We start from the raw sequence: 14,594 nt of genomic DNA, 5'->3' as shown, positions 1-14,594 counted from the left end.
GAGAGGCAGAGACACAGGCAGAAGGAGAAGCAGGCTCCATGCAGGGAGCCCAACGCGGGACTCATCCCGGGTCTCCAGGATCACACCCTGGGCTGCAGGCGGCGCCAAACAGCTGCACCACCGGGGCTGCCCCAAAGAAATCTTTTAAAAGTTGTCTTATAGAGGATAAAATAAATCAGGCCCTCACCATCCAATCTAAAGAGAAATTCCCTAAGGTATCATTTCGCATTGGCTTTTTTTTTTTAAGACTTTATTTATTGATGAGAGACACATACAGAGAGAGAGACAGAGACAGAGACACAGGCAGAGGGAGAAGCAGGCTCCATGCAGGGAGCCCAACGTGGGACTCGATCCAGGGACTCCAGGATCACGCCCTTGGCCGCCAAAGGCAGGCACCAAACCGCTAAGCCACCCAGGGGTCCCTTCACATTGGCTTTTTAAGCTACTGATGCACTGTTAGAGAAGGAATGGCTAGCTCAAATGAAAGACTGACATCTTTCAATAGCTTAACCTTGAATGAAAACAAATCTTACCTCCTGAAGAGTGCAATCTAAATCACTTGGTTAAATGTGTATCACATTTGGTAAGTGAAGGAGTTATCTTTTTAAAAATCATAATTGAGATTGCTGTCACTGTATTATTTGTTAAATGTGTGTAAATTTCGCATTTCATAGCAAGGGATAAATTCTAAGGTATTTTTAGTATCATATTATTTGGTGGATTATAGTTCTGATACTTAATAACCCCATCAGGTGAACTGAGTAACATCTGGTTAGGCACATTTTAAGAGGGGAAACAAAGGGTATGACCTCTTGGCCAGAACATAGGATAGTCTTCAGCATAGGATAGTCTTCAGGTGGCTTCCAAGAGGATCCAAGGAAGAAACATACTTAAAAAGGTCCTAGGAAATAAAACCAATACAAAAGAAACGGAGGAAAGGCTGAGAGGCTCACAAAAGTGCTGACTTAGGGTACCGATGCTGAATGGGGAGAGCAACAACTTAGTTAACCAACCATCAGTCTGACAAGTCTCCTGAATTCAGATGGGAAGAATGAACAGTTAGCCACTTATTTTACCCGGCTCCCTTTCTAACTTCGAGAATGGCCTCTGGTACACATCGATACAAAATGGACATAAAAGAGAACAAAGTGATTGTCCCGGGAATGGAGTGGTGTATTCTGCTGTTATTTTGAGGGAGGGGCAGACAAAGGGTGTGAAAAACCTATCTTCCTTTTGTTAGTCTCCACCAGAGGGCTCCCAATTTGAAAGACTTAAGAGCAAAGCAAGAGCAGCCCCAGTGGCACAGGGGTTTAGCGCCGCCTGCAGCCCATGGTGTGATCCTGGAGACCCTGGATCGAGTTCCACGTCAGTCAGGCTCTCTGCATGGAGCCTGCTTCTCCCTCTGCCTGTGACTCTGCCTCTCTCTCTCTGCATCTCTATGAATAAATAAAATCTTTAAAAAAAAAAAAAAAAGAGCAAAGGTCAGGATATAGTAGACAGAAAGGGACCCTTGTTGTAACTTGATAAGAGTAGGAATAAAAGATTTAGGGCTTCTAAACTAGAAACAGAGCATGTATTTGCCTATGAGTGTTTATAAGATCCTGTAGTTACCTAAGAACAGCCATGTGTCTACTGGGGAGAACTGAACAAAGATATGGAATCCCAACATCTGAGATACTGCGTTTGAGGAAATTTCATAGAAAATACTGCCACTAATAACAAAAGATTAAACTGTAGGCCCAGCAACCTTAACTGAGATTCCTCAAATAAGAAAGCAGTCTCTATCAAAGGGATACGGACCCCAATTGTAAACCAGTAAAATGGGAAAGAGGTGTTAACAACAGTATTTTTATCTATGGATATTAGTGTTTGGGGATATTATTGTTTTCTTCCTCTTATCTGCATTTTTGTTTTCACCTTCAGATGACAAACATGGACTTCTAATGCAGTAGAAAGGCCCTACCTGGATCTTCAAGAACCCTTCACAGAGATACATCTTCACTGGGACCAGAAGTAAAATGGAAAATAGTACAATCATAAACCAAGCATTACTACGTCTCATTTCCCCCTTATATCTACCCTGTGTTAGATAGCATCCCTACTTTCCAAATGGAGATAGGAAGCTTAGGGAGGTTAAGGAACTTTCCCAAGGACCCTTAACTAGAATATGGCAGAGTGAAGATTCTGAATGTGGTTATGTGGGTTTTTTTTTTTTTTTTAAGATTTTATTTATTTATTCATGAAAGAGAGAGAGAGAGAGGGGGGCAGAGACACAGGCAGAGAGGGAGAAGCAGGCTCCATGCCGGGAGCCCGACACGGGACTCGATCCTGGGACTCCAGGACCACGCCCTGGGCCAAAGGCAGACGCCAAACCACTGAGCCACCCAGGGATCCCCTGGTTATGTGGTTTTAACCACGGAAAGTGAACCATGAACTATTATGCTGTACTACATCCAAAGCAGGAAAGGAGTATTAGCTTTTCTCTATAAAAGCAGCTTGTTCTTTATCTTTCCCTTTAACATCTATTGGCCAAGAAGTACCCAGAAAACTTCTTAAAATGAGAATTAAATCCATTATTCTTTACCCACTTGCATTCACCAAATAAACCAAAAAGGAAAAATGCATCTGGAATACATAATTTCTCTTACTCTCAAAGTGCTAAAACTTCAACGTGACCAAGAACCAAAGGACAAAATGTTAGGGGGAAAAAAAAAACTAGAATTCAAATTAGAGTCCATCCTGCAAGTACAAAAGGTAATGATATGGCTCTTTTCTTCACTGGCTGATTGAAGCTTGGCCTTGGCCGCCATCATGAATGATACAGTAACTACTGGGACCAGAAAGTTCATAACCAGTGGACTACTTCAGCTCAAACCAAATGGTCACTGATGTTCTTCACCCCAGAAAGGCAAGAGTACCTTAGACAGAAATTTGGTAAACACTAGCCAAAATGTACAAGACCACAACAGATGTCATTTTGCATTTGAATTCACAACCCATTTTGCCGGTGGCAAGACAACTTTTGGTATGAGTTATGATGCCTTAGATTATGCAAAGAAAAGTGACTTACAAGAAACAGACCCAAACAGACTTACAAGAAAATGACCTATAGGAGAAGGAAAAAAACCACTCAAGCAGACAGCAAAAGGAACACAAGAACAGAATGAAGAAAGTCAGGGGGACTGCAAAAGCAAATGCTGGTGCTGGCAAAACGGAGTAAAGATTCTGCAGTGATTTTATCTGTGCTGACTGTGCAGATTTTTCATGAGAGGATTAATAAACTAAGAACTTAAAAACAAAACAAAAAACCCCCACAAAAGGTAGTAATACGAAAAACAAAACCTAAAGTGTCATTTCAAAAGTTAAATTGTTCATGTTTGGGAACCCTGGATGGCTCAGTCGTAGACAGTCTGCCTTCAGCCCAGGGCATGATTCTGGAGTCCCGGGATCGAGTCCCGCATCAGGTTCCCTGCATGGAGCCTGCTTCTCCCTCTGCCTGTGTCTCTGACTCTCTTTCTCTCTGTGTCTCTCGTGAATAAATAAAATCTTTAAAAAATAAAAATAAAAAAATAAATTGTTCATGTTAAACCAACTGTATCGGACAGTTTTTTCTTGAGGCAAATGCCAGATCACATCCCACCATGAATGTGGAATGGGATTTACTGTGTTGTGCATACAAGAAATGTCCTATCAAAAACAAGGAAGGTGTGGGGTGCCTGGCTGGCTCAGTTGGTAGAGCTTGCAACTCTTTATCTTGGGGTTATAGGTTCAAGCCCCACATTGGGTGTAGCGAGAGATTACTTAAAAACAAAATCTTAAAGTAAAATAAAAAAGGCATGAGATATCTAAGACTAAACTTAAGGAACATGCAAACCTAAATGAAAAGCACAAAATTCTAGTAAAGGACATTGGTCAATAAATACAGTAATTCTTTGTTTTCAGACCAGAAAACTCAGTATTGTAATGACTGCAATTTTCCCTAAATTAGCCTATAAATGTAATGCAATACCAATTAAAAGCCATTATTTTTGTTTATTTAATTGAAAAAACAAATCTTGGGGGGACCTGGGTAGCTCAGTAGGTTAAAAGCATCTGCCTTCGGCTCAGGTCATGATCCCAGAGTCCTGGGATCAAGTCTCACATGGAGCTCCCTGCTTGGGCGGGGGGTGGGGGGCGGGGAGTCTGCTTCCCTTTCTCTTTCTGCCCCTCCTCCCTGCTTATGCTCCCTTCCTCTCTCTTGCTCTCAAAATAAGTAAATCTTTTTTAAAAATGTGAAAGGATTAAAAAAAAAAAGAATGAAAAAACAAATCTTGGGACCAAAATGTGAGAAATTCCTAGAAATTTTTGAAAAGGATTAATGAGAAGAGATGAATAAGGGAGGGCAAGAGAGAAGGAGAGCCTAGTCCCATCAAATTATAAACCTAACTACTGTAATTAAGGCAGACTAGTGGTAGCACAGAAAAACCAAGTCAGAAAGAGACCCAACAGGTAACAATTCATAACCACAAGGAAAAGATGAATTATTCAACTATTAACTAAATCTCTTATTTACAATTGGAATTCATTTTGATGTGAAGAATGTGATAAGGATCCATCTTTACCTTTTTCCAAATGGCAAAATGTAAAAATTACACATTAATAGTCTAGAAGAAAACAGGATTGAACATTTTTATAAACTTAAAATAGGAGTAAGCTTTCATTTTAAAATTAAATTTTAAATTTTATGACTTGTTATATGTCCAAGATTTTAAAGTTTATGGAGTCAAACTGGTATACTGCTTCTGAGTCTCCTATCTATACTTTAACATATATTATCAATGTGAGATTATAAAATGGTCTTATATTTCTTTTTAATAGCTTTATTGAGTTGTGATTTACATCCACAAAATCACTCCTAAAGTGCAGTTGTGTCCCCCCCCCTTTTTTTTTGTATATTCAGAGCTGTGCAACTGTTACTACCACCTAATTAAAGAACATTTGCATTACTCCACAAAGAAAATGTGTACCTGTTAGTCACTCCTCATTGCTCCCTCTCTCCAGCCCCTGGCAACTATTAACCTACTTTCTCTATTTGCCTGGACATTTCATATCAATAGAATCATATAATATGTAGCCTTTTGTGCCTGATTTTTTTCACTTAGCATTTTTTCCCAAGGTTCATCCACACTGAAACATATAGCAGTACTTCATTTCTTTTTATGTCAGAATATTCCATGTAAAAATGCCGAATTTTACTTATCAGTTGATGGACATTAAGGTTGTTTCTACTTTTTGGCCTTGATGAACAATGATGCTATGAACATCTGTGCACAAGTGTGCCTGTATTTGTTTCTAACTAAATTTTTAATACATCAGGAATATATTGACAGAGGAATCTATTTCTTTTCCTTCCAAAACCAATTCTATGCAAGATTTCATACAATTATAGAAACAATAAGTAAATTGTAATAAGTATAACTGGCTCATGAGAAATGTATCCATCTACTGCAGTGAGCCTAACTTGCAGTTGTATTAGAGAAGAGCCAGCATCCAGCATACCGTGGACTTACTATTAGCCAACGCTACAGAAGTCCGTTAAAGGAGCATCTACTATACTGCTGGTCCCATATTGATTTCCATTCTAATTGCTCTATTAATCCTGATTACTCAGGTCCTTTTATTTGTTGAATTAGTCCTTTTCATTGTGCTGCGTTTCCTCAGATGTTTGGTGACAGACTGTGGACTTATCTCTACTTGGATAATTTGCTGATGTGGGGATGGCTGTGATGGGCAGTAGCTTATTGCTCTGCCTTTAACTCTTCCCAGCAGGCATGGAAATGCTAATAAGCAAACCCCCAAAATGGTGCTTCTGGTTCTTCTTTTTCTCCTTTCACCTAATAAAATAATGAATTACTTTACAGATCATGTGTGCATTCTGTAAAAATTCCTATTTCCTCATGTCCTCCTATAGTTTCACGGATGCCACAGTCAATGTATCAATTGTCCTTGGAAGTGCTACATCTCTGTAAGTTAACTGTTGATTGGTGTCTGTGCATAAATGCTCACTTTTCCAGGTTCATGTATAACATCATGGTTCTGCTAACTTTATAGTAGGGAAATTTGTCTTTCCCTATTCTAGTACAGTATAAACACCAGAAAGTTTTGTTTTTCAAAGATTTACTAGGACTCTTTGTGGAGAAAAACTTTTTATACACACTTAATGCTTAGGAAAACAAAATGTTCAGAAATGTTTAAACTACCAAGAATTAATTCTCCTAACTCTCCAGAAAAAGCCCTTTATAACAATTTGATAGGGCCGCCTGGGTGGCTCAGTCAGTTGGGCACCTGACTCTTGGTTTCCACTTAGGTTGTGGGATCAAGCCCCATGTTAGGCTCCATGCTCAATGGGGGAGAGTCTGGTTCCCCTCTCCCTCTGCCCTTCTGCAGCTCTAAAATAAACAAATCTTTTTAAACATTTAAAAAAAGGGGATCCCTGGATGGCAAAGCGGTTTGGCGCCTGCCTTTGGCCCAGGGCGCGATCCTGGAGACCCGGGATCAAATCCCATGTCAGGTTCCCGGTGCATGGAGCCTGCTTCTCCCTCTGCCTATGTCTCTGCCTCTCTCTCTCTCTCTCTCTGTGACTATCATAAATAAATTTAAAAAAATTTTTTTAAATAAACATTTAAAAAAAAAACTTGGTATCTTTCCAGCTATGACCCATACAAATGCACATGCACACATATACTTATCCTACATGTATGCATCTATCTCTTAACAAAATGGCATCATTCTGTTTTGCAACTTGCTTTTTTCCCTTTATATAGACAGCTTTCAGTTTCAAAATATAGCCTGAAGTTTTTTCTTTAACAGCTTTGTAGTGTTCTATAGCCTGGATGTGCTGTAACTTATACTTCCAGAGAAACTGGAAGTTTCTTTTTGGTTGTCTCCAGTTTTTTACTACCAGGAGAATACTCTAAGCCATACTGTCTTCCAAAAATGTTTACATCAGCTTACTCATGGGGCAGATTTTGACAAGAAAATGTTTTTAAAGTATGATGTAAAAGCTGGAAGCCATAAAGACAGATAACTTTCACAATGAAGAGGGATCCCTGGGTGGCGCAGCGGTTTGGCGCCTGCCTTTGGCCCAGGGCGCGATTCTGGAGACCCGGGATCGAATCCCATGTCGGGCTCCCGGTGCATGGAGCCTGCTTGTGTCTCTGCCTCTCTCTCTCTCTCTCTCTCTCTCTCTCTCTCTCTCTCTCTCTGTGTGTGTGTGTGTGACTATCATAAATAAATAAAAATTAAAAAAAAAAAACAAAAAAAACAATGAAGAACTGATTTCCTTTAAGCAAAATTCCTCCATACAAAGTCCAGGTACTTTTACCTTTGGGAAAGGAAAACCTTAAAATTCTTATGATATTTATTATAATTAAACTTTAACATTTCAGAATGATGCCAAGATCCAGGAAGGTAGGAATCAGTGCTCACTGCTTAGGACTAGCATTACAATGCCTGGCATATTAAAAATTCCCATAATCAAATAAAATATAAATAACACAAAAGAAAAACAGGCAAAGGAATTTTATATACAAACAAAAGATGAAAACAAAAACAAAAAATGGCCAATAACACAGAAAAGGATGTTCAAATGTTCAAATTTTAAACTTAAAAATGCAAATCAACAAAAACAAAACGCAAATTAAAACAACTCTTGGGGCACACCTGGGTGGCTCAGTCAGTTAGGCATCTGACTCTTGATTTTGGCTCAGGTCATGATCTCAGTGTTGTGGGATGGAGCCCCACATCAGGCCGGAGTCCATGCTCATAGAGGAGTTTGCTTGAGGTACTCGCTGTCACTGTCTTTCTGCCTCTCCCCCGTCCCCCACCTAGCAAATACAGCTCTCGCAAATAAATAAAATCTTTAGAAAACAAACTCTCATGATCTAGAATTTAACAAGTGTAAACTGGTTCAACTTTTTGGAGGGTAAGGTCACAATTTTCTTTCTTTAAGTGTGTTCTTTCACCATCAATTCCCCTACTACAAATTTACATTAAAAAGTATGCGGAAATAATTTCATTGCACCATCATTTATAGAAGGAAACAAATGGAAGCAACACAAATGTCTATTAACCGGTACTTAAATTATGGAACATCTACATCATACAGCAATATAGAAGGCTTCAGAGAAAGTCTAACTGCTTTAAGGGATATCCATGTGTGGAAGGAAAAAACAGGACTCTTCTAGAAAAGATAATGGACAGCAATTGTGGGCTGGAGGTTGGGGGGAGAATAAAGGAAGAGTGCATACCAGAAAGGCAGATTGATAGCTGCTCATCATCCACTGGAGAGGCTTTCTGACTGTTCTTCCCACTTCCTGCTTGATTTTCTAGTTTGAGTCCACTGCATGTCAGAGGAGCCTCCAGTGGACTTTTACAGTAAGGGTGGTCCAGCAACTTAGAACTAAGAATGTTCTGCTTGAGAGATCCATCCTCATCCATCTGGCATGAGCTCTCATTCTGAACAGTCTTTTCAGACACAGGCCCATCTACACTACTCACAGATTGATCTGCCCCACACACTGACAGTTTTACTCTGTCATCACTGACAGTACTTGTCCGATTTTCCTGACCCAGAGTCATGACTTCTCTTTCGGTTTCCGAGATAAACACGTTACCAGAATGATGTTCTGGTAAGGGGATGTCATGAATCAGCTCTGTACACTCCCACTTAGGAGAGGAACAGGGGGAGTGGTCCCAGGTATATGTGGCACTGCCATTCTGTTGGTCAGGGAAGGTTTCATCTAAACTAAGCTCCTTGCCCAAGAAAGGGCTTCCTTTAGTGTGGCCATCAGGCAAATGAGAGTTCTTTCCCTTCACCACAGCATTGCTGTCCATATCTGGAAAGTACGGTTGATGCTGACAAGAAGGGTCTTTAGGTTCTGGGGAAGGGAATGGGCTGCAATTGCCACCCTCACCGTTTTCCCTAAGGGTCTCTTGATGGTCCCCAGTGACCTGCACCCAGCTTCGCTGGGCTTTTTTTAGCTTGCAAACTTTGCTTTTTGTTCTGAAGTGCTGGGATCTGAGAATCCTGTACCGAAATCTAATCATGGATAATTTCTCATACATCATAAAAGGAGATACTTTTATTCTTCTATGTTGGTTAAGTTGAAACTTTTTTGGAATTAGGGGTCCCCCATTCCTGTGGTGCTCCAGACCTTGGTAGCAGCCATAACAAAAGCGCTTTCTCTTATGGTTGCTCAAGGTGACCACAATTGTGCCACTCTCACCTGGACTTTGGCTCTCCCCATTGAACTTCATAGGAAAGTCAGAAGCTTGTGGCTCTGTCCTAGGTCGGTGACCATTGGCCTGACCTAAAACATTATTTGCTGGTAAGTCAGCAACAGCCTTCAAGATACTTTTCTCTCCACAGTATTCATGGTCAGAGTTCTTTGCTGATGGCAGCAGCCTCTCTGCTTGGAGTCTCAGGAGGGTCCTTGAGGACGAAATGAAGTGTTTAGAGTTTTTCCTTTTCACTTTAGTGGACAAAGTACCAACATTTTGAGCAGCCACACTGGACTTTGTCTTAGCAAAAAAAGGTGCATCCTGGATCCACGTGTTCTGGATTTGAAGGGCCTTCTTTCTGCACTGAAAATGCCTCAACTGTCTGCTGCAAGTAATTGGCCTTCCCAATTTGGCTTTCAGAATGCACAAATGTTGGTGAAAGCAGAACTTCTTAAAACCTCCAAACCCTGTATTCCATTTCTCAGAAAAGGCTAAATGGATTCCTTTCCTCCATAGAATTTTCTTCTGCTTTTTCATTTTTCTGATTCATAATGAGATCTTGATGCAGCTATGAAGAAGAGAAAGAAAAGTTATACTTCCACTGTAAAAATACGGTCATAAGGATATAATCATAGCAACAGAAGATGCAGAATTCAAAGAAAAAAAAAGGGCATATGAAGTTCAATTTGACTATCAGACATAATGAAATCCTTACCTGATCAAGGTTTTCCCCATAGTAAAAACTGGAAACATGAATACTCTCACATGACCCCTTTGGTATAGCTGCCTCTGACAGAAATAAATTTCAAGAATCATTTCCATCAACTTTTGATGGAGTAAATAAAGCAAGGTAGGGAAAGCAGAAGAGAATCTTTAATTACTGGCAGTACTTCTCATTAGCTAAATGACTTTAACTAAGTCACCCAAATTCTGTGTTCTCATTTATAAACTGAAGGATGGGGAAGGGAGGGGGAACCACAAAGCATTTAAGACTGATTCCATATCAAAACACTTTGTTCCATACATCAAAGTTTAGAAAGGGCAGGTACTTTTTGCTGTGAATAGACATCCAGAAGCAGATATTCCATAAATGCATGCAGTATCAGTATTTCAAGAGAAGATCAGCCTCCTCTTTGTCAGTCAGTCAAAAACTTTGAGTGACTACGCAGGGATGAGTGTCTATTAGGTGCTTTCACACGGTTAGGGTTCTGGCTCTCAAGTGAATAGAAGTAAAAAAGCACACCTGTGTGCGCGTGCATACATGAACCCTGGGAACACAGTTATTAGGAATGGTAGCTGAAAATGACAATCAAAACCAAACAATTTCCCCTACAATTTAATAAGATCTAGTATTACTGGGCAGCCCCGGTGGCCCCAGCGGTTTAGCACCACCTTCAGCCCAGGGCCTGATCCTGGAGACCCGAGATCGAGTCCCACGTCGGGCTCCCTGCATGGAGTCTGCTCCTTCCTCTGCCGGTGTCTCTGCCTCTCTCCCTCTGTGTTTCTCATGAATAAATAAATAAAATCTTAAAAAAAAAAAAAAAAGATCTAGTATTACTGAAGTCTCTTCAGCATAGAAAGAAAAAATGCCAGCTGCTAAAGGCAGGACAGAAGAAAAACTAGACTATGAATCAAAGAAACAGTACTCTACTTTCAGCTTGCTAGTAAGTTATTAAGAAAAGTTGTACTACCTTTCTGTGCATCAGTTTTCTCGGGGGGGAGGGGGAGAACTAAGCAACATTTATCCCAGTTCCCTCTCCAAATCCCATTAAGATGACAGAAATGGGATTTTAAGAAAGGCAAAAACTCTCAAAGACAGAATTAAAAAGGAGACAAGAACAATACAATTTTGAAAGAAAACCTATAACTGAATGATCACAGACTTAGCAGGCCAAGAGAGTGAAAAATCTAAAGCAGCAGGAGGAGAGGCCCAGAAGCAAGTCACAGGACCTCAGAAAAGCTCAGGAACTGAAAGCAACAATACCCATGAAGGGCAAGATTAGAAGGAGCTCAAGAAGGGACGGACTGGTTTAAAGTCTGAATAAGAAGCAGTTAGGGCATCCCTGGGTGGCTCAGCAGTTTAGCCTTCGGCCCAGGGCATGATCCTGGAGTCCCGGAATCAAGTCCCATGTCAGGCTCCCTGCATGAAGCCTGATTCTCCCTCTGCCTGTCTCTGAATAAATTCTGAGTCTCTGAATAAATAAAATCTTTAAAAAAAAAAAAAAAGAAGAAGAAGAAGAAGAAGAAGCAGTTAGACCCCACCATGCGCAGTCTCTTTATCCTGACAGTTTTACTTTCTGGGGAGGACAAACCAGGATAGTCAGGCACATCATGTACTACAGGGGGCAGGGTTACAACAGGATATAGGACTTTATACAGTGAATTCCTTCCCCAGCCCCTTTCCCCATTTAGCTCCTAGAACAGAGGTTATAAGCCCCAAGGAGATTAACCCTGAGGCACAGATATGATATTTGGGGATGCTTCAACTAAACAGGCCTCACAGATATGATATTTGGGGATGCTTCAACTAAACAGGCCTCAACAATTACAGTGTACCCCAAAGTTTAAAAAGCAGTGAGACTGCCAAATCCCTCCCCCAACTCCATACAGCAGGAATTTGCCCCTCCACTCCCCAAGTCTGTAAGTTTATTTTTCAAAAAGGGTAAAACTGAAGCTCTGCAGCCACAGGGATCCCAGGCATAATATCAACATAGAATAATACACTGAATATAAGAACCCCAACACTTTCCCACTCATATCTCAGAACCCTGGTAGTGTGCCTTGTGCATTCAAGTAGGAGATTAGAAGATTCTTCTCTGGATAATCTGATTAGTCCACCAAACAATACATAAATACAGATATCCCCCCTGACTGGCCCACAATGGGCCACAGTGCACCACAAAGTTGTGCACCACAGGTCCCATCACATGCTCAGAATTTCCAAGCAACCTCTTAGTGGTTATTCTTTAAAATAATAGGATAACAAAGATTCACCAGACTTCTAAGGCTTGAAAAGTAGACCAGAACAAACAGATTGTAGAAGTTTTAGCGTTTATTTAGAGAAGTCATTTTGAAAAAACGAAGGGGAAAGGGGAAGGGGAGTTATTGGTTAATGGCTACCGAGTTTCAGTTTAAGATGAGAAAGGTTCTGAAGATGGATTATGGCCATGGTTGCACAACAATGAAAATGTATTAATGCAACTGCACACAAAAAATGATTAAAATGGTAAAAGTTATGCTACGGATATTTTACCACACACAAAAAAAAAAAAACAAGAGGAAAAAAAAAAGAAACTAACACTATCTACAAAGAAAAATAAACATCGGGATCCCTGGATGGCGCAGCGGTTTAGCTCCTGCCTTCTGTCCAGGGCGTGATCCTGGTATCCCAGGATCGAGTCCTAAATCGGGCTCCCTGCATGGAGCCTGCTTCTCCCTCTGCCTGGGTCTCTGCCACTCTCTCTGTGTCTCTTGTGAATAAATAAGATCTTGAAAGAAAAAGGGAGAGACAAAGAATAAGCTGATATATTTTTTAAGGCACAATCAAAAACAACAAAGTGACCTTGGAAATTTAAAACAGAATTGAGGGGGATCCCTGGGTGGCTCAGCGGTTTAGTGCCTGCCTTCAGCCCAGGGCATGATCTTGGAGCCCTGGGATTGCGTCCCGCATCGGGCTCCCTGCATGGAGCCTGCTTCTCTCTCTGCCTCTCTCTCTGTGTCTCTCATGAATAAATAAATAAAATAGAATGGAAAAACTCAATAGAAAGTAAACGGCTGGGACACCTGGATGGCTCAGTCAGCTAAGTGTCCTTTTCAGCTCAGCTCTTTGGATCAAGTCCCGAGTCAGGTTTGTCCCTCCCTCTCCCTCTGCTCCTTTCTCTTTCTCTTTCTCTCTCTCTCTCTCTCTCACACACACACACAAACAAATACATCATTAGATAAATAATTTTTTCTTTTTTCTTTTTTTTTGGAAAAGGCAGAGGGGTATGCCCAGGTGACCAACAGTTGAGCAACCGACTTGATTTCATCTTAGGTCACAATCTCACAGTGGTGAGATCGAGCCCCACATCAAGCTCTATGCTCAGTGGGGAGTCTGCTTGATTCTTCTTTCCCTCTCCCTCTGCCCCTGCCCACACCCCTGCTGCATGTGCTCTCTCTAAATCAATCAATCAATCTTAAAAACAAAACCAAAAAAAAAAAAAAAAGCCTGATGGAAAAATGGGAAAAAGGCATAAGGAGAGAATTCACAAAGATTTTTAAGTAGCCCTTAAACATAAGATGTTAACTTTACTCAAAAAAATTTAAAAAAGGGGGATCCCTGGGTGGCGCAGCAGTTTGGCGCCTGCCTTTGGCCCAGGGCGTGATCCTGGAGACCCGGGCTTGAATCCCACATCGGGCTCCCGGTGCATGGAGCCTGCTTCTCCCTCTGCCTGTATCTCTGCCTCTGTGTGTGTGTGTGTGTGTGTGTGTGTGACTATCATAAATAAATAAAAATTAAAAAAGAAAATAAAATAAAAAAATAAAAAGGGCAGGAGTGGGGGTGGGGAGATGTACAAAATGGGTAGAGGAGGTCAAAAGGTACAAACTTCCAGTTATAAAGTAAGTCATGGAGATGTACAGCAGGGTAATACTTAGTAATGCTGTACTGTATGTTTTAAAGTTGCTAAGAAAGTAAATCTTAAAAATCCTCATCACAAAAAAAAAAAAAAAAAAAATCCTCATCACAAGAAAAAAAACTTTACTACCATGTATGGTGGTGGATATTAACTAGACTTATTACAGTGATGATTTTGCAATGTATATAAATAGCAAATCATGTTTTACAAGTGAAACGGACATAATGCTAGATGTTAGTTACACCTCAATAAAAACACCAGCAAAAATTATGACCATATATTCTGTTGGTGGGAGGAAAGAAACTTCCATACTTTGCTGGTAGGAATACAAACTAATAAAATCCTTTTGGAAGGGAATTTGGTGTTACCTAACAAAACCAGGTAAGTATTTGCCTTTTATTTTATTTGTAAAGATTTTTGTTTTATTTATTCATGAGAGACACAGAGAGAGAGAGAGGCAGAGACACAGGCAGAGGGAGAAGCAGGCTCCATGCAGGGAGCCCAACGTGGGACTCTATCCAGGGTCTCCAGGATCACGCCCTGGGCTGAAGCCGGCACTAAACGGCTGAGCCACCGGGCTGCCCAAGTATTTGCCTTTTAATCCAGCAACCCCACTTTTAGTAATTTATCAAGCTACACCTCCAATAATAGTGAAAAGACATAATACAAGGTTATTCACTGCAACACTGTAATTGCAAAATACTGAAAACCCACAAG

The 14,594-nt window shown here is 40.7% G+C and overlaps 2 protein-coding genes across 9 annotated transcripts in view; one reads left to right on the top strand and one right to left on the bottom strand.

Moving 5' to 3' along the window:
* The window catches only part of NCBP2 (nuclear cap binding protein subunit 2), a 33,139-nt gene extending 27,240 nt beyond the window's left edge, over nucleotides 1-5,899 (top strand). Inside the window, exon 5 of one of the 2 annotated variants that reach the window (XM_025990284.2) lies at nucleotides 1,924-5,899. In XM_025990284.2, coding sequence (XP_025846069.1) covers nucleotides 1,924-1,927 — 4 coding nt within the window. In that variant the 3' untranslated portion in view covers nucleotides 1,928-5,899. The remainder of the gene's footprint in view (nucleotides 1-1,923) is intronic. The other variant, XM_025990285.2, reaches the window with a different exon arrangement.
* The window catches only part of SENP5 (SUMO specific peptidase 5), a 54,806-nt gene that overhangs the window by 19,009 nt on the left and 21,203 nt on the right, over nucleotides 1-14,594 (bottom strand). For 5 of the 7 annotated variants that reach the window (XM_072726004.1, XM_072725988.1, XM_072725996.1 and 2 more), the window contains exon 2: nucleotides 8,289-9,829. In XM_072726004.1, the coding sequence (XP_072582105.1) occupies nucleotides 8,289-9,798 (1,510 nt within the window). In that variant the 5' untranslated portion in view covers nucleotides 9,799-9,829. The remainder of the gene's footprint in view (nucleotides 1-8,288; nucleotides 9,830-14,594) is intronic. The other 2 variants (XM_072726019.1, XM_072726028.1) reach the window with 1 other exon arrangement.

The sequence above is a fragment of the Vulpes vulpes genome, chromosome 1 (genome assembly GCF_048418805.1).
Source record: "Vulpes vulpes isolate BD-2025 chromosome 1, VulVul3, whole genome shotgun sequence".
NCBI lineage: Eukaryota > Metazoa > Chordata > Mammalia > Carnivora > Canidae > Vulpes > Vulpes vulpes.
The sequence above is the reverse complement of the archived record's forward strand: the minus strand, read 5'-3'. Positions and strand labels throughout refer to the sequence as shown.